General features: G+C 47.6%; 1 protein-coding gene across 1 annotated transcript in view; it reads left to right on the top strand.

Annotated features, from left to right (window-relative positions):
- DMRTB1 (DMRT like family B with proline rich C-terminal 1) overlaps window positions 1-21374 on the top strand; it is a 575348-nt gene extending 553974 nt beyond the window's left edge. Inside the window, exon 4 of the mRNA XM_078670486.1 lies at window positions 19399-21374. Coding sequence (XP_078526612.1) covers window positions 19399-19478 — 80 coding nt within the window. The 3' untranslated portion in view covers window positions 19479-21374. The remainder of the gene's footprint in view (window positions 1-19398) is intronic.
- The last annotated feature ends 2559 nt before the right edge of the window (window positions 21375-23933 follow it).

The following is a 23933-nucleotide window of genomic DNA, read 5'->3' on the forward strand; positions in this document are numbered from 1 at the left end:
AATGATAATGGTAACTGGATCCATCTCCCAATTTTATCTTCCAGAACATCAATTGCTCTACCATAATTAATGCGAATTACTACTTCTGGGTCCCGGTGGTACCAAACCCCCAAATATCTCACAGGCTCTGATTGCCATTCCAGGGGATGTTCTGTAATGTTAGGACAAGTGGTGTCTGTTAAGGGTATGATTATTGATTTAGACAAATTTATTGTTAACCCTGATTGTTGTCCGAATTTAATATATTCTCTAAGTAAGAGGTTTAGATATTGTTTGGGGTCTCGTACATATAGCATCATATCATCCGCATATAATGATATATGCAGCGATCACAGCGGAAATTGAAGTGCTGAGTAGTGATGTCCTTGTCTAATCTTACACGCTAAGGGTTCCAGTGCTATCGCGAATAATAATGGGGACAGAGGATAGCCTTGTCTCGTCCCCCTAGCAATTAGGATGGCCTCCGATATATATTTGTTAACTCTTATACCTGCTGTTGGGGCTGCATAGAACAATCGTATCCATTGTCTTGTACATATAGCATCATCATCCGCATATAATGATATATGCAGCGATCATGGCGGAAATTGAAGTGCTGAGTAGTGATGTCCTTGTCTAATCTTACACGCTAAGGGTTCCAGTGCTATCGCGAATAATAATGGCGACAGAGGATAGCCTTGTCTCGTCCCCCTAGCAATTAGGATGGCCTCCGATATATATTTGTTAACTCTTATACCTGCTGTTGGGGCTGCATAGAACAATCGTATCCATTGTGTAGAACTAGGTGGGAATCCCATTCGCCGCAGCACAGTATGCAAATATGTCCATTCAAGGGAATCAAATGCTTTAGCAGCATCTAGAATGATCGCTGCAGCTTTTGTACTAGGGGCTAGGTAGTCTGATAGTGCAAAGAGTGTTCTGGTGTTATGCGCTGTTGATCTTGAGGGAGTAAACCCTGATTGAAAGTCCAATTGGTCGCTCACTGCTTGTCCTATCAGCGTGTTGCCCCAAAGCATTGTGGTCCATGAAGTAAGCATCAGCGGGTGCGCCTCTGCCAGGGTCTTGAGCAAAAAATCACTGTTGCGTTGGCCATCCCTGGACATGTGTTTCGAGGTTATTACCTCTCGTCAGCAGGGAATAGGCATATATGTAGGGGTGCTGCGTAGGCTGCCAAAAAATATCCTCAGGTCCGGTACCACTCGTGGCACGCAGGTGCGTAACCCGGGCTCGTCAGCCCCACCAGCTCAAGGGAGCTTGAATACAAAGAAAGTCCAATTGGTCGCACACTGCTTGTCCTATCAGCGTGTTGCCCCAAAGCATTGTGGTCCATGAAGTAAGCATCAGCGGGTGCGCCTCTGCCGGGGTCTTGAGCAAAAAATCACTGTCGCGTTGGCCATCCCTGGATTCGTGTTTTGAGGTTGTTACCTCTCGTCAGCAGGGAAAAGGCATATATGTAGGGGTGCTGCGTAGGCTGCCAAAAAATATCCTCAGGTCCGGTACCACTCGTGGCACGCAGGTGCGTAACCCGGGCTCGTCAGCCCCACCAGCTCAAGGGAGCTTGAATACAAAAGAAAGTCCAATTGGTCGCACACTGCTTGTCCTATCAGCATGTTGCCCCAAAGCATTGTGGTTCATTAAGTAAGCATCAGCGGTTGCTCCTCTGCCAGGGTCTTGAGCAAAAAATCACTGTCGCGTTGGCCATCCCTGGACACGTGTTTCGAGGTTGTTACCTCTCGTCAGCAGGGAATAGGCATATATGTAGGGGTGCAGCGTAGGCTGCCAACAAATATCCTCAGGTCCGGTACCACTCGTGGCACGCAGGTGCGTAACCCGGGGTCGACAGCCCCACCAGCTCAAGGGAGGTTGAATACAAAAGAAAGTCCAATTGGTCGCACACTGCTTGTCCTATCAGCGTGTTGCCCCAAAGCATTGTGGTCCATGAAGTAAGCATCAGCGGGTGCGCCTCTGCCAGGGTCTTGAGCAAAAAATCACTGTCGCGTTGGCCATCTCTGGACACGTGTTTCGAGGTTGTTACCTCTCGTCAGCAGGGAATAGGCATGTATGTAGGGGTGCAGCGTAGGCTGCCAAAAAATATCCTCAGGTCCGGTACCACTCGTGGCACGCAGGTGCGTAACCCGGGCTCGTCAGCCCACCAGCTCAAGGGAGCTTGAATACAAAAGAAAGTCCAATTGGTCTCACACTGCTTGTCCTATCAGCGTGTTGCCCCAAAGCTTTGTGGTCCATGAAGTAAGCATCAGCGGGTGCGCCTCTGCCAGGGTCTTGAGCAAAAAAATCACTGTCGCGTTGGCCATCTCTGGACACGTGTTTCGAGGTTGTTACCTCTCGTCAGCAGGGAATAGGCATGTATGTAGGGGTGCTGCGTAGGCTGCCAAAAAATATCCTCAGGTCCGGTACCACTCGTGGCACGCAGGTGCGTAACCCGGGCTCGTCAGCCCACCAGCTCAAGGGAGCTTGAATACAAAAGAAAGTCCAATTGGTCTCACACTGCTTGTCCTATCAGCGTGTTGCCCCAAAGCATTGTGGTCCATGAAGTAAGCATCAGCGGGTGCGCCTCTGCCGGGGTCTTGAGCAAAAAATCACTGTTGCGTTGGCCATCCCTGGACACGTGTTTCGAGGTTGTTACTTCTCGTCAGCAGGGAATAGGCATATATGTATGGGTGCTGCGTAGGCTGCCAAAAAATATCCTCATGTCCGATACCACTCGTGGCACGCAGGTGCGTAACCCGGGCTCGTCAGCCCCACCAGCTCAAGGGAGCTTGAATACAAAAGAAAATCCAATTGGTCGCACACTGCTTGTCCTATCAGCGTGTTGCCCCAAAGCATTGTGGTCCATGAAGTAAGCATCAGCGGGTGCGCCTCTGCCACGGTCTTGAGCAAAAAATCACTGTCGCGTTGGCCATCCCTGGACACGTGTTTCGAGGTTGTTACCTCTCGTGAGCAGGGAATAGGCATATATGTAGGGGTGCTGTGTAGGCTGCCAAAAAATATCCTTAGGTCCGGTACCACTCGTGGCACGCAGGTGCGTAACCTGGGCTCATCAGCCCCACCAGCTCAAGGGAGCTTGAATACAAAAGAAAGTCCAATTGGTCGCACACTGCTTGTCCTATCAGCATGTTGCCCCAAAGCATTGTGGTCCATGAAGTAAGCATCAGCGGGTGCGCCTCTGCCAGGGTCTTGAGCAAAGAATCACTGACGCGTTGGCCATCCCTGGACGCGTGTTTCGAGGTTGTTACCTCTTGTCAGCAGGGAATAGGCATATATGTAGGGGTGCTGCGTAGGCTGCCAAAAAATATCCTCAGGTCAAGTACCACTCGTGGCACGCAGGTGCGTAACCCGGGCTCGTCAGCCCCACGAGGTCAAGGGAGCTTGAATACAAAAGAAAGTCCAATTGGTCGCACACTGCTTGTCCTATCAGCGTGTTGCCCCAAAGCTTTGTGGTCCATGAAGTAAGCATCAGCGGATGCGCCTCTGCCAGGGTCTTGAGCAAAAAATCACTGTCGTGTTGGCCATCCCTGGACACGTCTTTCGAGGTTGTTACCTCTCGTCAGCAGGGAATAGGCATGTATATAGGGGTGCTGCGTAGGCTGCCAAAAAATATCCTCAGGTCCGGTACCACTCGTGGCACGCAGGTGCGTAACCCGGGCTCGTCAGCCCCACGAGGTCAAGGGAGCTTGAATACAAAAGAAAGTCCACTTGGTCGCACACTGCTTGTCCTATCAGTGTGTTGCCCCAAAGCATTGTGGTCCACGAAGTAAGCATCAGCGGGTGCGCCTCTGCCAGGGTCTTGAGCAAAAAATCACTGTCGCGTTGTCCATCCCTGGACACGTGTTTCGAGGTTGTTACCTCTCGTCAGCAGGGAATAGGCATATATGTAGGGGTGCTGCGTAGGCTGCCAAAAAATATCCTCAGGTCCGGTACCCCTCGTGGCACGCAGGTGCGTAACCCGGGCTCGTCAGCCCCACCAGCTCAAGGGAGCTTGAATACAAAAGAAAGTCCAATTGGTCGCACACTGCTTATCCTATCAGCGTGGTGCCCCAAAGCATTGTGGTCCACGAAGTAAGCATCAGCGGGTGCGCCTCTGCCAGGGTCTTGAGCAAAAAATCACTGTCGCGTTGGCCATCCCTGGACACGTGTTTCGAGGTTGTTACCTCTCGTCAGCAGGGAATAGGCATATATGTAGGGGTGCTGCGTAGGCTGCCAAAAAATATCCTCATGTCCGGTACCACTCGTGGCACGCAGGTGCGTAACCAGGGCTCGTCAGCCCCACCAGCTCAAGGGAGCTTGAATACAAAAGAAAGTCCAATTGGTCGCACACTGCTTGTCCTATCAGCGTGTTGCCCCAAAGCATTGTGGTCCATGAAGTAAGCATCAGCGGGTGCGCCTCTGCCAGGGTCTTGAGCAAAAAATCACTGTCGCGTTGGCCATCCCTGGACACGTGTTTCGAGGTTGTTACCTCTTCTCAGCAGGGAATAGGCATATATGTAGGGGTGCTGCGTAGGCTGCCAAAAAATATCCTCAGGTCCGGTACCACTTGTGGCACGCAGGTGCGTAACCCGGGCTCGTCAGCCCCACCAGCTCAAGGGAGCTTGAATACAAAAGAAAATCCAATTGGTCGCACACTGCTTGTCCTATCAGCGTGTTGCCCCAAAGCATTGTGGTCCATGAAGTAAGCATCAGCGGGTGCGCCTTTGCCACGGTCTTGAGCAAAAAATCACTGTCGCGTTGGCCATCCCTGGACACGTGTTTCGAGGTTGTTACCTCTCGTGAGCAGGGAATAGGCATATATGATGGGGTGCTGCGTAGGCTGCCAAAAAATATCCTTAGGTCCGGTACCACTCGTGGCACGCAGGTGCGTAACCCGGGCTCGTCAGCCCCACCAGCTCAAGGGAGCTTGAATACAAAAGAAAGTCCAATTGGTCGCACACTGCTTGTCCTATCAGCATGTTGCCCCAAAGCATTGTGGTCCATGAAGTAAGCATCAGCGGGTGCGCCTCTGCCAGGGTCTTGAGCAAAAAATCACTGTCGCGTTGGCCATCCCTGGACACGTGTTTCGAGGTTGTTACCTCTCGTCAGCAGGGGATAGGCATATATGTAGGGGTGCTGCGTAGGCTGCCAAAAAATATTCTCAGGTCCGGTACCACTCGTGGCACGCAGGTGCGTAACCCGGGCTCGTCAGCCCCACGAGGTTAAGGGAGCTTGAATACAAAAGAAAGTCCAATTGGTTGCACACTGCTTGTCCTATCAGCGTGTTGCCCCAAAGCATTGTGGTCCATGAAGTAAGCATCAGCGGGTGCGCCTCTGCGAGGGTCTTGAGCAAAAAATCACTGTCGTGTTGGCCATCCCTGGACACGTGTTTCGAGGTTGTTACCTCTCGTCAGCAGGGAAAAGGCATATATGTAGGGGTGCTGCGTAGGCTGCCAAAAAATATCCTCAGGTCCGGTACCACTCGTGGCACGCAGGTGCGTAACCCGGGCTCGTCAGCCCCACCAGCTCAAGGGAGCTTGAATACAAAAGAAAGTCCAATTGGTCGCACACTGCTTGTCCTATCAGCGTGTTGCCCCAAAGCATTGTGGTCCATGAAGTAAGCATCAGCGGGTGCGCCTCTGCCGGGGTCTTGAGCAAAAAATCACTGTCGCGTTGGCCATCCCTGGATTCGTGTTTTGAGGTTGTTACCTCTCGTCAGCAGGGAAAAGGCATATATGTAGGGGTGCTGCGTAGGCTGCCAAAAAATATCCTCAGGTCCGGTACCACTCGTGGCACGCAGGTGCGTAACCCGGGCTCGTCAGCCCCACCAGCTCAAGGGAGCTTGAATACAAAAGAAAGTCCAATTGGTCGCACACTGCTTGTCCTATCAGCATGTTGCCCCAAAGCATTGTGGTTCATTAAGTAAGCATCAGCGGTTGCTCCTCTGCCAGGGTCTTGAGCAAAAAATCACTGTCGCGTTGGCCATCCCTGGACACGTGTTTCGAGGTTGTTACCTCTCGTCAGCAGGGAATAGGCATATATGTAGGGGTGCAGCGTAGGCTGCCAACAAATATCCTCAGGTCCGGTACCACTCGTGGCACGCAGGTGCGTAACCCGGGGTCGACAGCCCCACCAGCTCAAGGGAGGTTGAATACAAAAGAAAGTCCAATTGGTCGCACACTGCTTGTCCTATCAGCGTGTTGCCCCAAAGCATTGTGGTCCATGAAGTAAGCATCAGCGGGTGCGCCTCTGCCAGGGTCTTGAGCAAAAAATCACTGTCGCGTTGGCCATCTCTGGACACGTGTTTCGAGGTTGTTACCTCTCGTCAGCAGGGAATAGGCATGTATGTAGGGGTGCAGCGTAGGCTGCCAAAAAATATCCTCAGGTCCGGTACCACTCGTGGCACGCAGGTGCGTAACCCGGGCTCGTCAGCCCACCAGCTCAAGGGAGCTTGAATACAAAAGAAAGTCCAATTGGTCTCACACTGCTTGTCCTATCAGCGTGTTGCCCCAAAGCTTTGTGGTCCATGAAGTAAGCATCAGCAGGTGCGCCTCTGCCAGGGTCTTGAGCAAAAAAATCACTGTCGCGTTGGCCATCTCTGGACACGTGTTTCGAGGTTGTTACCTCTCGTCAGCAGGGAATAGGCATGTATGTAGGGGTGCTGCGTAGGCTGCCAAAAAATATCCTCAGGTCCGGTACCACTCGTGGCACGCAGGTGCGTAACCCGGGCTCGTCAGCCCACCAGCTCAAGGGAGCTTGAATACAAAAGAAAGTCCAATTGGTCTCACACTGCTTGTCCTATCAGCGTGTTGCCCCAAAGCATTGTGGTCCATGAAGTAAGCATCAGCGGGTGCGCCTCTGCCGGGGTCTTGAGCAAAAAATCACTGTTGCGTTGGCCATCCCTGGACACGTGTTTCGAGGTTGTTACTTCTCGTCAGCAGGGAATAGGCATATATGTATGGGTGCTGCGTAGGCTGCCAAAAAATATCCTCATGTCCGATACCACTCGTGGCACGCAGGTGCGTAACCCGGGCTCGTCAGCCCCACCAGCTCAAGGGAGCTTGAATACAAAAGAAAATCCAATTGGTCGCACACTGCTTGTCCTATCAGCGTGTTGCCCCAAAGCATTGTGGTCCATGAAGTAAGCATCAGCGGGTGCGCCTCTGCCACGGTCTTGAGCAAAAAATCACTGTCGCGTTGGCCATCCCTGGACACGTGTTTCGAGGTTGTTACCTCTCGTGAGCAGGGAATAGGCATATATGTAGGGGTGCTGTGTAGGCTGCCAAAAAATATCCTTAGGTCCGGTACCACTCGTGGCACGCAGGTGCGTAACCTGGGCTCATCAGCCCCACCAGCTCAAGGGAGCTTGAATACAAAAGAAAGTCCAATTGGTCGCACACTGCTTGTCCTATCAGCATGTTGCCCCAAAGCATTGTGGTCCATGAAGTAAGCATCAGCGGGTGCGCCTCTGCCAGGGTCTTGAGCAAAGAATCACTGACGCGTTGGCCATCCCTGGACGCGTGTTTCGAGGTTGTTACCTCTCGTCAGCAGGGAATAGGCATATATGTAGGGGTGCTGCGTAGGCTGCCAAAAAATATCCTCAGGTCCGGTACCACTCGTGGCACGCAGGTGCGTAACCCGGGCTCGTCAGCCCCACGAGGTCAAGGGAGCTTGAATACAAAAGAAAGTCCAATTGGTCGCACACTGCTTGTCCTATCAGCGTGTTGCCCCAAAGCTTTGTGGTCCATGAAGTAAGCATCAGCGGGTGCGCCTCTGCCAGGGTCTTGAGCAAAAAATCACTGTCGTGTTGGCCATCCCTGGACACGTCTTTCGAGGTTGTTACCTCTCGTCAGCAGGGAATAGGCATGTATATAGGGGTGCTGCGTAGGCTGCCAAAAAATATCCTCAGGTCCGGTACCACTCGTGGCACGCAGGTGCGTAACCCGGGCTCGTCAGCCCCACGAGGTCAAGGGAGCTTGAATACAAAAGAAAGTCCACTTGGTCGCACACTGCTTGTCCTATCAGTGTGTTGCCCCAAAGCATTGTGGTCCACGAAGTAAGCATCAGCGGGTGCGCCTCTGCCAGGGTCTTGAGCAAAAAATCACTGTCGCGTTGTCCATCCCTGGACACGTGTTTCGAGGTTGTTACCTCTCGTCAGCAGGGAATAGGCATATATGTAGGGGTGCTGCGTAGGCTGCCAAAAAATATCCTCAGGTCCGGTACCCCTCGTGGCACGCAGGTGCGTAACCCGGGCTCGTCAGCCCCACCAGCTCAAGGGAGCTTGAATACAAAAGAAAGTCCAATTGGTCGCACACTGCTTATCCTATCAGCGTGTTGCCCCAAAGCATTGTGGTCCATGAAATAAGCATCAGCCGGTGCGCCTCTGCCAGGGTCTTAAGCAAAAAATCACTGTCGCGTTGGCCATCCCTGGACACGTGTTTCGAGGTTGTTACCTCTCGTCAGCAGGGAATAGGCATATATGATGGGGTGCTGCGTAAGCTGCCAAAAAATATCCTCAGGTCCGGTACCACTCGTGGCACGCAGGTGCGTAACCCGGGCTCGTCCGCCCCACCAGCTCAAGGGAGCTTGAATACAAAAGAAAGTCCACTTGGTCGCACACTGCTTGTCCTATCAGCGTGGTGCCCCAAAGCATTGTGGTCCACGAAGTAAGCATCAGCGGGTGCGCCTCTGCCAGGGTCTTGAGCAAAAAATCACTGTCGCGTTGGCCATCCCTGGACACGTGTTTCGAGGTTGTTACCTCTCGTCAGCAGGGAATAGGCATATATGTAGGGGTGCTGCGTAGGCTGCCAAAAAATATCCTCAGGTCCGGTACCACTCGTGGCACGCAGGTGCGTAACCAGGGCTCGTCAGCCCCACCAGCTCAAGGGAGCTTGAATACAAAAGAAAGTCCAATTGGTCGCACACTGCTTGTCCTATCAGCGTGTTGCCCCAAAGCATTGTGGTCCATGAAGTAAGCATCAGCGGATGCGCCTCTGCCAGGGTCTTGAGCAAAAAATCACTGTCGCGTTGGCCATCCCTGGACACGTGTTTCGAGGTTGTTACCTCTTCTCAGCAGGGAATAGGCATATATGTAGGGGTGCTGCGTAGGCTGCCAAAAAATATCCTCAGGTCCGGTACCACTTGTGGCACGCAGGTGCGTAACCCGGGCTCGTCAGCCCCACCAGCTCAAGGGAGCTTGAATACAAAAGAAAATCCAATTGGTCGCACACTGCTTGTCCTATCAGCGTGTTGCCCCAAAGCATTGTGGTCCATGAAGTAAGCATCAGCGGGTGCGCCTTTGCCACGGTCTTGAGCAAAAAATCACTGTCGCGTTGGCCATCCCTGGACACGTGTTTCGAGGTTGTTACCTCTCGTGAGCAGGGAATAGGCATATATGATGGGGTGCTGCGTAGGCTGCCAAAAAATATCCTTAGGTCCGGTACCACTCGTGGCACGCAGGTGCGTAACCCGGGCTCGTCAGCCCCACCAGCTCAAGGGAGCTTGAATACAAAAGAAAGTCCAATTGGTCGCACACTGCTTGTCCTATCAGCATGTTGCCCCAAAGCATTGTGGTCCATGAAGTAAGCATCAGCGGGTGCGCCTCTGCCAGGGTCTTGAGCAAAAAATCACTGTCGCGTTGGCCATCCCTGGACACGTGTTTCGAGGTTGTTACCTCTCGTCAGCAGGGGATAGGCATATATGTAGGGGTGCTGCGTAGGCTGCCAAAAAATATTCTCAGGTCCGGTACCACTCGTGGCACGCAGGTGCGTAACCCGGGCTCGTCAGCCCCACGAGGTTAAGGGAGCTTGAATACAAAAGAAAGTCCAATTGGTTGCACACTGCTTGTCCTATCAGCGTGTTGCCCCAAAGCATTGTGGTCCATGAAGTAAGCATCAGCGGGTGCGCCTCTGCGAGGGTCTTGAGCAAAAAATCACTGTCGTGTTGGCCATCCCTGGACACGTGTTTCGAGGTTGTTACCTCTCGTCAGCAGGGAATAGGCATATATGTAGGGGTGCTGCGTAGGCTGCCAAAAAATATCCTCAGGTCCGGTACCACTCGTGGCACGCAGGTGCGTAACCCGGGCTCGTCAGCCCCACGAGGTCAAGGGAGCTTGAATACAAAAGAAAGTCCAATTGGTCGCACACTGCTTGTCTTATCAGCGTGTTGCCCCTAAGAATTGTGGTCCATGAAGTAAGCATCAGCGGGTGCGCCTCTGCCAGGGTCTTGAGCAAAAAATCACTGTCGCGTTGACCATCCCTGGACACGTGTTTTGAGGTGGTTACCTCTCGTCAGCAGGGAATAGGCATATATGTAGGGGTGCTGCGTAGGCTGCCAAAAAATATCCTCAGGTCCAGTACCACTCGTGGCACGCAGGTGCGTAACCCGGGCTCGTCAGCCCCACCAGCTCAAGGGAGCTTGAATACAAAAGAAAGTCCACTTGGTCGCACACTGCTTGTCCTATCAGCGTGTTGCCCCAAAGCATTGTGGTCCACGAAGTAAGCATCAGCGGGTGCGCCTCTGCCAGGGTCTTGAGCAAAAAATCACTGTCGCGTTGCCCATCCCTGGACACGTGTTTCGAGGTTGTTACCTCTCGTCAGCAGGGAATAGGCATATATGTAGGGGTGCTGTGTAGTCTGCCAAAAAATATCCTCAGGTCCGGTACCACTCGTGGCACGCAGGTGCGTAACCCGGGCTCGTCAGCCCCACCAGCTCAAGGGAGCTTGAATACAAAAGAAAATCCAATTGGTCGCACACTGCTTGTCCTATCAGCGTGTTGCCCCAAAGCATTGTGGTCCATGAAGTAAGCATCAGCCGGTGCGCCTCTGCCAGGGTCTTGAGCAAAAAATCACTGTCGCGTTGGCCATCCCTGGACACGTGTTTCGAGGTTGTTACCTCTCGTCAGCAGGGAATAGGCGTGTATGTAGGGGTGCTGTGTAGGCTGCCAAAAAATATCCTCAGGTCCGGTACCACTTGTGGCACGCAGGTGCGTAACTTGGGCTCATCAGCCCCACCAGCTCAAGGGAGCTTGAATACAAAAGAAAGTCCAATTGGTCGCACACTGCTTGTCCTATCAGCGTGTTGCCCCAAAGCATTGTGGTCCATGAAGTAAGCATCAGCGGGTGCGCCTCTGCCAGGGTCTTGAGCAAAAAATCACTGTCGCGTTGGCCATCCCATGACACGTGTTTCGAGGTTGTTACCTCTCGTCAGCAGGGAATAGGCATATATGTAGGGGTGCTGCGTAGGCTGCCAAAAAATATCCTCAGGTCCGGTACCACTCGTGGCACGCAGGTGAGTAACCCGGGCTCGTCAGCCCCACCAGCTCAAGGGAGCTTGAATACAAAAGAAAGTCCAATTGGTCGCACACTGCTTGTACTATCAGCGTGTTGCCCCAAAGCATTGTGGTCCATGAAGTAAGCATCAGCGGGTGCGCCTCTGCCAGGGTCTTGAGCAAAAAATCACTATTGCGTTGTACCACTCGTGGCACGCAGGTGCATAACCCGGGCCGTCAGCCACACCAGCTCAAGGGAGCTTGAATACAAAAGAAAGTCCAACTGGTCGCATAATAATAATAATAATAATATGAAATTTATAATGCGCTCAGCTTACCCGGGGGCATCCCGGCGCAATACTGCTTGTCCTATCAGCGTGTTGCCCCAAAGCATTGTGGTCCATGAAGTAAGCATCAGCTGGTGCGCCTCTGCCAGGGTCTTGAGCAAAAAATCACTGTCGCGTTGGCCATCCCTGGACACGTGTTTCGAGGTTGTTACCTCTCGTCAGCAGGGAATAGGCATATATGTAGGGGTGATGCGTAGGCTGCCAAAACATATCCTCAGGTCCGGTACCACTCGTGGCACGCAGGTGCGTAACCCGGGCTCGTCAGCCCCACCAGCTCAAGGGAGCTTGAATACAAAAGAAAGTCCAATTGGTCGCACACTGCTTGTCCTATCAGCGTGTTGCCCCAAAGCATTGTGGTCCATCAAGTAAGCATCAGCGGGTGCGCCTCTGCCAGGGTCTTGAGCAAAAAATCACTGTCGCGTTGGCCATCCCTGGACACGTGTTTCGAGGTTGTTACCTCTCGTCAGCAGGGAATAGGCATATATGATGGGGTGCTGCGTAGGCTGCCAAAAAATATCCTCAGGTCCGGTACCACTCGTGGCACGCAGGTGCGTAACCCGGGCTCGTCAGCCCCACCAGCTCAAGGGAGCTTGAATACAAAAGAAAGTACAATTGGTCGCACACTGCTTGTCCTATCAGCGTGTTGCCCCAAAGCATTGTGGTTCATGAAGTAAGCATCAGCGGGTGCGCCTCTGCCAGGGTCTTGAGCAAAAAATCACTGTCGCGTTGGCCATCCCGGGACACGTGTTTCGAGGTTGTTACCTCTCGTCAGCAGGGAATAGGCATATATGTAGGGGTGCTGCGTAGGGTGCCAAAAAATATCCTCAGGTCCGGTACCACTCGGGGCACGCAGGTGCGTAACCCGGGCTCGTCAGCCCCACCAGCTCCAGGGAGCTTGAATGCAAAAGAAAGTCCAATTGGTCGCACACTGCTTGTCCTATCAGCGTGTTGCCCCAAAGCATTGTGGTCCATGAAGTAAGCATCAGCGGGTGCGCTTCTGCCAGGGTCTTGAGCAAAAAATCACTGTCGCGTTGGCCATCCCTGGACACGTGTTTCGAGGTTGTTACCTCTCGTCAGCAGGGAATAGGCATATATGTAGGGGTGCTGCGTAGGGTGCCAAAAAATATCCTCAGGTCCGGTACCACTCGTGGCACGCAGGTGCGTAACCCGGGCTCGTCAGCCCCACCAGCTCAAGGGAGCTTGAATGCAAAAGAAAGTCCAATTGGTCGCACACTGTTTGTCCTATCAGCGTGTTGGGGCTAGCGGTGTGCGGTCCATCGCAATGGTTTCTACAAATTAGCTCCCTTGAGCTTTGAGCCGACGGGCTCCTGGACGACGCACCTGCGTGCCGGTTCGGGCAACGAGGCCATTGACGGTTGTTTGGCGGCCTTCTCTTCCACCCCTAACTAACCTAGGGGCGATCCGGTGAGGGGCTAGCGGTGTGCGGTCCAGTGCGATGGTTTCAGTAAACCCTGATTGGTCCGGTCGTATCAGCTTGGTCAACAGGTTTCAGCCGAACAGCAAGCAATTTTGCCAATATTTTAGTGTCCTCATTAATCAAAGACAGTGGTCTATATGAATAGCAATATTTTGTGTCTTTATTAGGTTTTAAGAGAGCAATTAGCAGTGCCTCTCACATCGTTGGTGGTGAAATGTTTTTATCATAGGCATCGCCATACAGTTCTATCAAATGGGGCGCCAGCTGGTCCACGAAGGTCTTATAAAACTCACCCGTGAACCCATCAGGGCCCGGTGCCTTGCCATTTGGTAATGATTTGATAACTTCTGTTACCTCTTCAACTGTAATTGGCAAGGATAAATATTGTCGATGCCCGTCTGACTACCAAGCCAGTTTCACGTCTTCCCATAGGAGGCTGAGATCTTCATTAGTGGGTTTGTTTAAAGCAAAGTAATCTGTGATAGCATGATGGATAGTGTCAACATACACCGTGTCTAATAATGCTTTTGCATTGAACCTCCAGCTATACGGTGGATGTGTATAATGTGGCATTGTTAGGGACAGGAACACAGGGTTATGATCGGATAGAGTCCTGGGTATATGCTTCACTGAACGTGTCCAGAGTAGTATATCATCTGACCCTAACCAGTAATCTATGCGAGACCAGCTTTGTTTTGCTGCTGAAACATGTAATGCCTCTAGACGGTCCGGATTTCGTGCCCTCCAAATGTCCGTCATAATATCGTGTAGTTTACCCCTCGCCCACTTGTGTTTTCAGTGGATGCTCCAGATCTTTCCATGTCATCGTTTAGTGCAATGTTAAAATCTCCCCCCATAGTAAGGGAATGTCTGGTAGATCATGAATTTTGCACCATATTGTGTGGTAAAAATTAGGGTTGTCCACACATATTTAGTATGGCCAGTTTTTGCCCCCTCAGTGTGCCCTTCAGTAGAACATAGCGCCCTAGTTCATCATCCATGTAAGGGTCTATATGGAAGTTTAAACCTTTCCTTATTAATATCATAACACCCCGAGAATATGATGAGTAAGGTGAGTGATGTATTGACTCCGTCCAATGTTTTCCAATGTGCATGGGCGAGAGCGCTGCAATGTGCGTCTCTTGAAGAAGAGCGACATCTACCCGCAATCTGTCAAAATAAGCAAGAACCCGCCTTATCTTTTTCGGGTTGTTTAACCCTCTTACATTCCAAATTAAGAGATTCAATTGCAATTGTGCAGATTGTAATTTCTCATTTGCCATTGCGCTAATTCCCAATCAGTGTCCTGTTTAACTTACAACATATAGCCTTGTCATTTTGCAAAGATATCCTATACATGTAGTACTCTTCAGTATTTTCTGGATTTCAGCGATGTCTCTTAAATGCATTGTTCTGTTAAACGGTTCATAACTCCCCTCCCACTTCCCCCCCACTTCAGCATCCCAATTATGCCAAAGAGAATCCCTTATATCAACGAACAACATAACCCAACTTTTGAGTGGTGAACACCCGCCTAGGGGGTCCACCAGATGCACACAACTCCATCCAACTTAATGGATGTGGTCAGGTATACTATAGAATTGCAGACTCTACATTGACCATCATATACATTTTGCATAGTAACCATTAGGCACGTAGTTCTGTCTCGGGTGATGATTTCCGATATTCTTATTAGCCCCCCATTTTTCACACTGCATACCATGGTGAGGACCTCAGTTGAAACATTTTGAAAATGCATCGATACATGAAGTCCACAGTTGGAGTACATTTTGGCGCATGACTCCCTTAACCATCATAATATTCTGAAAAAAGTCATAAAGCAATCACCACATAGTATATCTGCCTATTTCAAAGGAAAGACAATACCTTTAGGTTACTACAAAATACCTCTCATATAAAATGTCTGTTCCGTTCAGGTTTAGAGGTACGGCAGGCATTCACTGGCAACTGTAAACATGAGGATGCTCTATCTAGATTTAACTCAGTCTACCCCCAAAGTTGTCCTCCTTCACTTGCCATTAACCGTGCAGTATGTTCACGTTCAAGTTTCTCACTCCCCCACTTTTCACGTGGCATTACTGTCTTTCGCCATAATACAATATTATACTTTACCATCTTCCACAATGTTCGATCAGCGAAAGTTAACTCTTCTGCAACTAACTAGTCCGAGTCTTGATTTCGCTCTTTTCTTTGCTGCTCCTTTCGCCTCCGAGTGAGCTTCTTTAGAAAATCTTGTGCTGCTGCCAGTCTGGAGGACTGTAGCTCGGCCCTCGTGCGTAACCCTTAGTCGAGCCAGGTATAACAGGATTGAATTATTTTCGTGCAAGCTGAACCGGCATTGTGAAATCCAGATAGAACTCCTACTCATTCCCCTGATAACTAATCTGTTTCTTTTCTCGAGCCATTCTTAAAATCACATCATGATCTCTATAATTGAGGATTCTGGCTATTATGATACGGGGAGTGGCGCCTGGTTTCGGTCCCGGAGCTAAAGATCGATGTGCCCTCTCCACCAAAAAGACCGTGGACAGATGCTCCACACCAAAGACATTTCAAATCAGTTCCTCTACATACGTTTCCATCTTCCCGGTATTCGTTGACTCTGGAACTCCCGCGATTCTAATATTATTGAGGCGAGATCTCCCTTCCAAATCTTCCGCTTTATTTCTGATGGTGTCCAATAGCTTGTCCATCTCAGCGCATTTTCGCGTTGTATCATGCAATTCGTCTTCCACCAACAATAGTCATGTTTCCGCCTCGACTAATCTCTCTCCGTGTTTATCCAACTTAGCCGACATGTTATCAACCTGCAATGTGATGGTATCTAATTTCCTGTTGATGTCCTGTAGGCTCTGCTAGATTGCTTGCAATACTCCTTCCATGTTCGCACATGGGGTCTGTTCAGTGTCCAGTTCAGTATCCGAGTTTACCGTTGCCCCTTTACTGCTCTTTTTGGCTTCAAATGGTAATTTGGATTGTTGCTTGTCTGGTTTTCCCATTTTCGCTGAGGTCACGCTTCTTATTATGGAATTTGCAACGCTGTAGTTCCGCACGTTGCGCGTGTAATGTGGCACTCCTCTTGCCCCCTACCAGACAGTCAGTATACCAGTATGCCTCTGTTGGTGATCGACAATCTTCCTGTGTGGAAATATTCATCAACAGCAATGCACCAGCACTACAATCACTGAAGGTCACAGCACCATCCTTAATTTGTCTTCCTTTGCCCAGCGTCACAGCCAGTCACACTAAGGTGGTATGTGCAACTTCCTCGCGATTTGCTCTAAATCCACATTCTGCTCGATTTATAGGCGATTTATAGTCTTCTATGCTATTGGGTCGGAAGGTCTGCCATCTCCCTCCACAGTCAGTCCCCTTCTGTCGCATCAGCTATTTTGGGGGTTCCATGTAGGGGGATTCCAGCAAATGTGCCCAATGCATAACAGCAGCAGCCAGCATACATATACAATTGGCAGGTCACACGGCCTCCTAAGTCTATAAAATGACTGTGAGGAGTTTACTTTATGAAGCCAATCGCTATATATTTTATAAGCCCTGTGGTTCCTCACACGATCCTGCTCTTGGCATCTCCATCTGTTTCGCGGCCCGTCTTATCCGCCGATCATTTTGCCGCCGTCTGCCATTTTGCGAGTGCATTCCGCCGCCGTGCCTCGGCCTTTCCCCGCAATAGCGCTCGTGACTCTGCTCCACTGCTCGGCAATTCAGCAATCTCTCATGCAGGCCAGTTTTATTATTTCCGTACCAGTGTGCGCCGCTCTTTTGTTTCTGTTTCGCTGCGCTTCTTCGTCCTGCGTGTATGAAAATTTCTGAAAAGGATCGCAACTCAAAATACCGGCAACCATAAGATACACACTATGGGCATGTCACATGGCCTCCTAGTTAATGGCGGCGCTATGTGTAGTATACACATAGCGTGTTACAGATTTTATGATCTTTGTGGAGCATTATACACTTCTGCACATTGCTTCCCCATCTCGCTCGTGGCTCGTCTTAGCCACGATCGCTTTGGCGCCGCCTGCCATTATACGTTAGGAGCCAGTGTATTTCGCCCCCGTAACCTAGTGTCTCCCCGCGAACGTGCCCGTGCCTCTTTTTCACTGTTCGTTAGCTCAGTTACCCCACATTCATGCCAGTTGTGTTGCCTCCTTACTTGTATGCGCCGTTCTTTTGTTTTTATGCTACCGCGCTCAGTCCGATTTTCAATCACTGTGGGGCGCTGCCATCTTAGCAAGCCCGGAGCTTCTGACCGAGGCAGTATTTGTCACCAATTTTTGGCTGTTCGCTCCAACTCCACAACCTGTTTTTCTCTTTTTACCGTTCCAGGCACTTTCCGATGCACAGCCCCGACATTTGTGGTCCATGAATCATCTGCTTGTCGCTGGAAATCTGCAGATCTTTTCCCTCACCGGCGGAGCTGCCTCATAATGCAACCATTCCGCTGTGCGCCCTCTAGCGCCCCCATAGGTCCTAAAAGGTTAAATAAAATCCTGATTTAGCGTAGGGTTACCTGTTCAAAGTGTCTATGTGTTCATGGGCCCAGGTGAGTATGGTAACATTCTCGGGCAGGTGAGCCCACGCTCTATCAGGACTAAGGGTTAGATAACACTTTGGTACATTTGTACCAAAGTGTTTTAAGTGCAGTGACCCTAGATATAGGAAACCTATATCTTTAGTAAGTGGTGCTAGCACCAGCTTACACAGGCTGCAATGGCAGTTGTGTAGTTGCAGTTTGAATGGTCTTCCATCGGTGGCATAATACATGCTTCAGTCTATGGGGGACCTCTGGGGTACCTATATCCAAGGAACCTTAGTACCATGTACTAGGGAATTATAATGGTACCTTGGCATCCAAGCTGGGATGTACCTAAGTATGGAACATAACAATTTAAGGAAGAAAGCAGAGAGACTGGGGTCCTGATTAGCAGGATTCCAAAAAAAGTGGGGTTACCCATAAAAGCTGATCCTACTTTCTTACAGGTCGCAAATGTTAATATTACTGAGGTAGCTCTCAGTTTGTGACCCTCTAGGATTTGCTACCTTCAGAGGGATGTTGGCCTTCTGGGATCATCAGACTACCATCTCTGTGATTGCTTTTTAATAAAGCATTTTTTTTTCTAGATGCAGCTCGTTTTATTTAAAGAAAAGGCGGTTATTTTTTAAGAGTGGCAGTAGTCCGTGGGACCACTGCCTGCTCTTAAAAATATTTGTTTCAAACGTTCACAAAGGGGAACAGTTGTTTGGGAACACCTGTTTGCAAATGAGTTACCATCAACTTTGAGTTGGTGATAAAGTGCAAATGTTTTACTACTGCATTTCGATCACAACATATTGGTACATACCATTCAGATTCCCTGTTTAGAAGGAACACCCTGAACACGCCCTTTTCAAATAGCGATTCTGTTTGTGTTTGCAAACCCAAACTGCGATCCAGTAACACAGTTACAAATTAACTTGTTACATGTAACAAGTTACAGATTCGCAATGTAGGTTTTGGTACATTACAAAGAGCATTTTTGCGGTCGCAAGCAGCCGAATGGTTTGTATCAGCCCATTTCTGACAGCAAAAATACTTTGTACATCTAGCACAAAATTGTTATACATCCTTGCCAAGAAGGAACTGATGAGGGGATTTAGGCCAATTTTGCCAAATCTAAATCTTTTAGTTCAGCTTTGGCAAGTGCCCTTCACCAGCATGGGAGGGCAGTGAAAAGTTCCAGATCCACTCTGACACCTATTAATATTGAACAGGTGACACATCTGCTGATAAATATAGTATCTACCAGGGAAAATCGTTAGCAAAGGTATGTGACATTTTCAGCGTTTATGCTATCATGCATGGTAAAAAACACTGAAAGATGGCCGCCAACATTCATTCACATGCCACCATGCATTCATACACAATCTTATGATCTAAGTCTTTCAGATATCATTTATACACCCACCCTCCATCTGCTGTGCTCTAGTCCTACTCAGTTGATACCCTATGTGTTGTTGGATGTAAAAGGGACTCAGGCAGTAAGACCAAGTGGGGAAAAGGCCTGGATGCAGATTTGTCATGCAGTTCTTCAGGCCTTGAAGGAGAATAAACATTTCTTATCTGGGGTATTCCTAAAGACCACATTGGAATTCTGAATGTCATAAGGTAGAGAAAATCACATGAATTGTTAATGTGTTGTCTGTTTCCTGGCATACTTAACATATACTGATAATTGTTTGATATCTTACGTACTTAATGTATTCGATAATGTTTTTGCATTTCAAGAATTGCTGTGTTCGCCTGTCTAAATAAAATTGTACTTGTGCCTTTTCTTTCGTTCTAGTTAACGTCACAGATAGTCAAGATTCTGGAGTGATTTCCGAGCATAGCCAGTCACCTTCTCAAGAGGAACAAACCAACTAAAACATGGCTGAATGCATTTAATATTGGTTCGCCTTGATCTACTGAAGAAAGCATGTTTATTACTGAAAGATATATAGACAAAAAAACACGTGTTTTTCTGATTTTATTTGTAACCTTTAAGATTGTGTAGTTGTTAAAACCGTGAAAACAACATGCACTTCTCAGTGAAAACAAAGCTAGTTGTTTCTCCAACTGTGATTATTTCATCCTACAGAAAAATACATTTAAACATTTTACTAGTGTGTGGTTTTGGAAGAGTAGTACACTTGGATAATGAGAAACATTCTGAGATCAATCAGAAGTAGAAATTAGGTATAAAAGAAAAAAACTCCTTGGAACGTAAATTGTGATCGCTAGATACCGACGGTAGAGTACCAGATACAGAACTTGTGAAATAAAAAATTAAAGCATTTGCGGCTAACTGGTAAAAAAAAGTCACAACCTTTTCCCAAGCTAGACAGTAAGGTGTTTGTTTAGAAAACGTACGGTAGCCATATGGTAATTCCCTGAAAGCCCATATGTATTAAAGCTGGCATTGTATAACATTAATATTGGTATTAATGGAATCAGTAATATTTTCAAAGTGAACGCTATTATAGAAAAGGCATATCTTAAAATAAAAAAATAATCACATAAATATTTCAACACACTCCAGACATTTTTCTTGTGCCGCAAGAAACTTGAACTGATTCATTAACACAAGTTCAAAGTAACTAAGCAAGTCTTTGTTGGCTAGTGTCAAGGACAGTTAATAGTAAAATTTACAGCCTGCATTTGTCAACAATTCGTGAGCCATACGCTAAAGCACACACCCCTGAATAATTACTAGGCTCAAATACAGGTTAAAGGGGGCCAAAGTACATGTAGTCTTCTGTTTTCCATTTATGTCGCTTTCAAAGAAAGTTAAATCATGCCAGTGGTAGTTTGGGTGGCCTTTGTATTACAACAATTTTAAAACATTAGATGAGTTATAAAATATTACATTTTTGTTGAGGACACCCTTAAAGCCTCGTGGAATGATACTTATAGTTTTATTTAGAACAGCAGCAGCTTTCCTAACAGGCAGTCTGGCTCTGTTAGAATTGGAGCTGCCATCTGTTCAGCAGAAGTGTATGAACAGATTTATCATAAACATACTTTCTGGTATGTAGTTTCTGCCTAAACAATGCCTCCACAACTTCCTGCTAATGATGTTTTTTTTTCTTCATTCCCCATTCATTTCCCATTGTAGGCTGAAAAATGACAACAAATGTTATTAACAATTAATTACTCTATTACACATTAATTCAATTCAAAAGCCCAGTTACTTGCTGTCCCTTCCTAGGAAACGCTTTTAGCATTTTTAACTATTCTTCTTTTTAAACGACAAATTTCTGTCAGTTTTAACCACCATTTAAGGGGTCATTGGGCTGTAAGGAAATAATGAATCTTTGTTGTAGCCCCAGTACATGCCTCCCGTTGAAGAGGGCAAACAACAACTTACAGTGGTGCTTCAAGCAAACGCGCCGATTTCAGAATCACTTTCACGGCCGAGGTGCCAAATGTGGGTTGCACCACGAGGTGTTCAATATAGTAGAGTCGAAGCAGCTAACACTATTGTGTTTGATTGAGTTTTTATAGATTAGCTGTCAAATAGTGATAACTAAGTCTTTGCTTCAAATCCTGGCGTTTGTGCAAGAACAAGTGCTTTAAGTGCAGTTTACCACACATTGTGTTATGTGTTTTTAAAAGTAACATTAGTTGAACATACAAAAGTTGACAGGTTTTGAAAGTTTGCAATTTTATCATTTCAGCTAAGCTAGATTTGCCAAATGTTACTCTGCTTATGTTTGGAAATCATATTTAACCAAATGCTTTTTGTGCCCCACAATTTGAATAAACCTTTGTTATGCAAAACTGCTGTTTACTGTTATTAACTTTCTGAATATAAAACATTAGGTTTGCTATAATATGCAAAATGGATCTGTGTATGAGTCTGGTATGAGGCACTCGTTCAGTGTGGGTGGATTATCATTTAAGGATTGTTTTCCAATCAAGGTGCCAGTGTTTGGACATGCTGTAAGTAACAGCCTCTCTTCGAACGTTTTGCTACTTCAGGGGGAAATAGTGGCTATTGGAGTAAGTGTCCCAGGTACTAGACATTTAAAGTGTTTTGGTTGTCGTGGAAATAACTTTCCTCAGTTCATAGACTTTCATCTCACATCTCTGCTGGTGTATTATGGTAGTTTTATTACCGTATATTTGTCTGTGGTGGAAAGGCCAGTGCATAAATACTTTGTAGGCATTCAGTTACAGATACTTATGGTCATACTAGATTCTTCCCCTATACAAGCCTGCAAGTCCCTCCTGAAAACCGGACTTGTATCAAACACCGCCTAACAATCCACTGACCGGCTAGGGAGCTCTGCTCCTCCTTCCTCGCCCTGGTCCTCATTCCCTGCATCCATAGAATCCGCTGTGGAGGTCGTTCCTTCTCCTTCCTCGCCATAAAGTCCTGGAATGACCTCCCACTCCACCTACGCACCTTGCAATCGCTTGACGATTTCAGGAAGAAACTCAAGACATGGCTCTTTGTCTGAGGTTCGCAGAACCCAGCGCCTGAGACCGTCCCTGGGTTGAAAAGTTACGTACGCTCTATAAGACTTGATTAATTCTCTCAACATACCCCCAAAGTTCTCTCAATTTGATGTTTCTAGATGCAACTCTCAGCTGCTTCATATATATATATATATATATATATATATATAATCGCCACGTTGTGACTCGGTTTTTGGCACTCAAGGGCGCTTTCTGACGATGCTGGTTGTGGAGACGGCGGATCCCAGCCATTATTTTATATTACGAAGCTTCCTTTGCAGAAAAAGTTCCACATGCACTTACAGGTAGCAATTATAATCCAATATCCATTGATTTAAGGCAACAGCATTGTGTAGGACAACTGCCCTATGCGTTTCAGTCTGTCAACAGACCTTGATCACGGGTACAAAGCGTCGCCTATAGGTTCGTCTTTTAAAATGACCACATGTCATTACATCACATCCTTCGTGAGGTGCGCTGTGCATTCTGGTAATTGTAGTGCTAAAATGTGCAAAACATTAAACAAATTAACATTTGTGAAGTTTTGTAAGTGAAATTACGAGAGTGGTGTGTGACTACATATCTGTTACAATTCGATAATCCCAGGTATAATGACATTGTAATTTATACAATTTTGGTTTTTAGTTCCTTTGCTCTCACCAACTTTTTTTCATCATTTTAATCACTGAAGAGTTTTCTTCAAAAGAAGCATGGTTTAATATACAAAACATCAATGTATTGGGAAGCTGTAGCAGGGCATTCTGGGATAGTGGTGAGGAAGGTTTATGACGCAAGGTGATTGGAATTGAGGGGACGGTGAGATGGTGAATGTAGTGAAAAGGGAGATTGGTGGAGAGGAAGAGGTTTGCATATTGGAGAAAGGAAGGAGGGAAACGTGGTGGGAAGGTTATCAAAAGCAGGTACGGAGAAAGTATGTTGTTGAAGGGTGGAGTTACAGCATGGAGAAATATGGAATAATATAGTGGTGGTTTTGAAGGGGGAAGGGTTACGTTGTTCTTGTTTCAGCTTTCAAGATGGGACCATGTAATTAGAGGGAAAACGTTTTAATATGGGCGAATAGAAAATCAGGGCACAAAACATGGGTGCACATTGTAATGAGGGTTATTACTCGGGTTGTATTTCACGGGTTAACGCTGATGTTTTTTGAAAATTTGTAGTGAATCCCTGATGAAGGGCGATGAAAATGCCCGAAATGCATTGGAAATACTACTGAGGATGTTTTTTAATGTATACGTTGTGTTGCAGAAAGAAAAGGCTTGGAAAGGCAATCTGCAACATTTGAAGTGTTTGTAATACATGGACCGTCCCACATGTGATTGGTTAAACACGTTTTGAATTGTTCATATCATTGGACTTACTTGACAAAACAACAAGTGTTGAAAATTGGAAAACGAAGAAACCTTCTTTCAAAGGGCTGAGCTGTGCGTCTGTCAAGGCGCAAGATGTTGCTCCATCCATAAATGATGTTTCAATGTTGTGGTTGCGAGGCAAAACCACCAGACAGGACTGCACGCAAAACGATAAACTATTCAATTCAAAAGACTTTATTCGGTTATATTTCATAAATAACCATAAAAGTACATCAAATCACATCAAATATTACATCGCCATACTAAATATTATAAAGTCAGTAAACACAGTATTTAACATGGGCCAGAATTAAATATAATGAATTTCATATAATCATTGTCTTACGTAAATAAAAAATACTTTTAAGAAATGCCGAGACAGATACCACGGAGAAAATATCATCCAAAAATTGTATAGCTAAAAAAGCTGGACGGCACTGTCTCATATACATATATTTTAAAATAGGCATAATCCATCTTTTCCTAGAGATAACATAAAATCTACAAA

This window comes from Lissotriton helveticus, chromosome 1_2 (genome assembly GCF_964261635.1).
Source record: "Lissotriton helveticus chromosome 1_2, aLisHel1.1, whole genome shotgun sequence".
In the NCBI taxonomy this organism is placed as follows: Eukaryota; Metazoa; Chordata; class Amphibia; order Caudata; family Salamandridae; genus Lissotriton; species Lissotriton helveticus.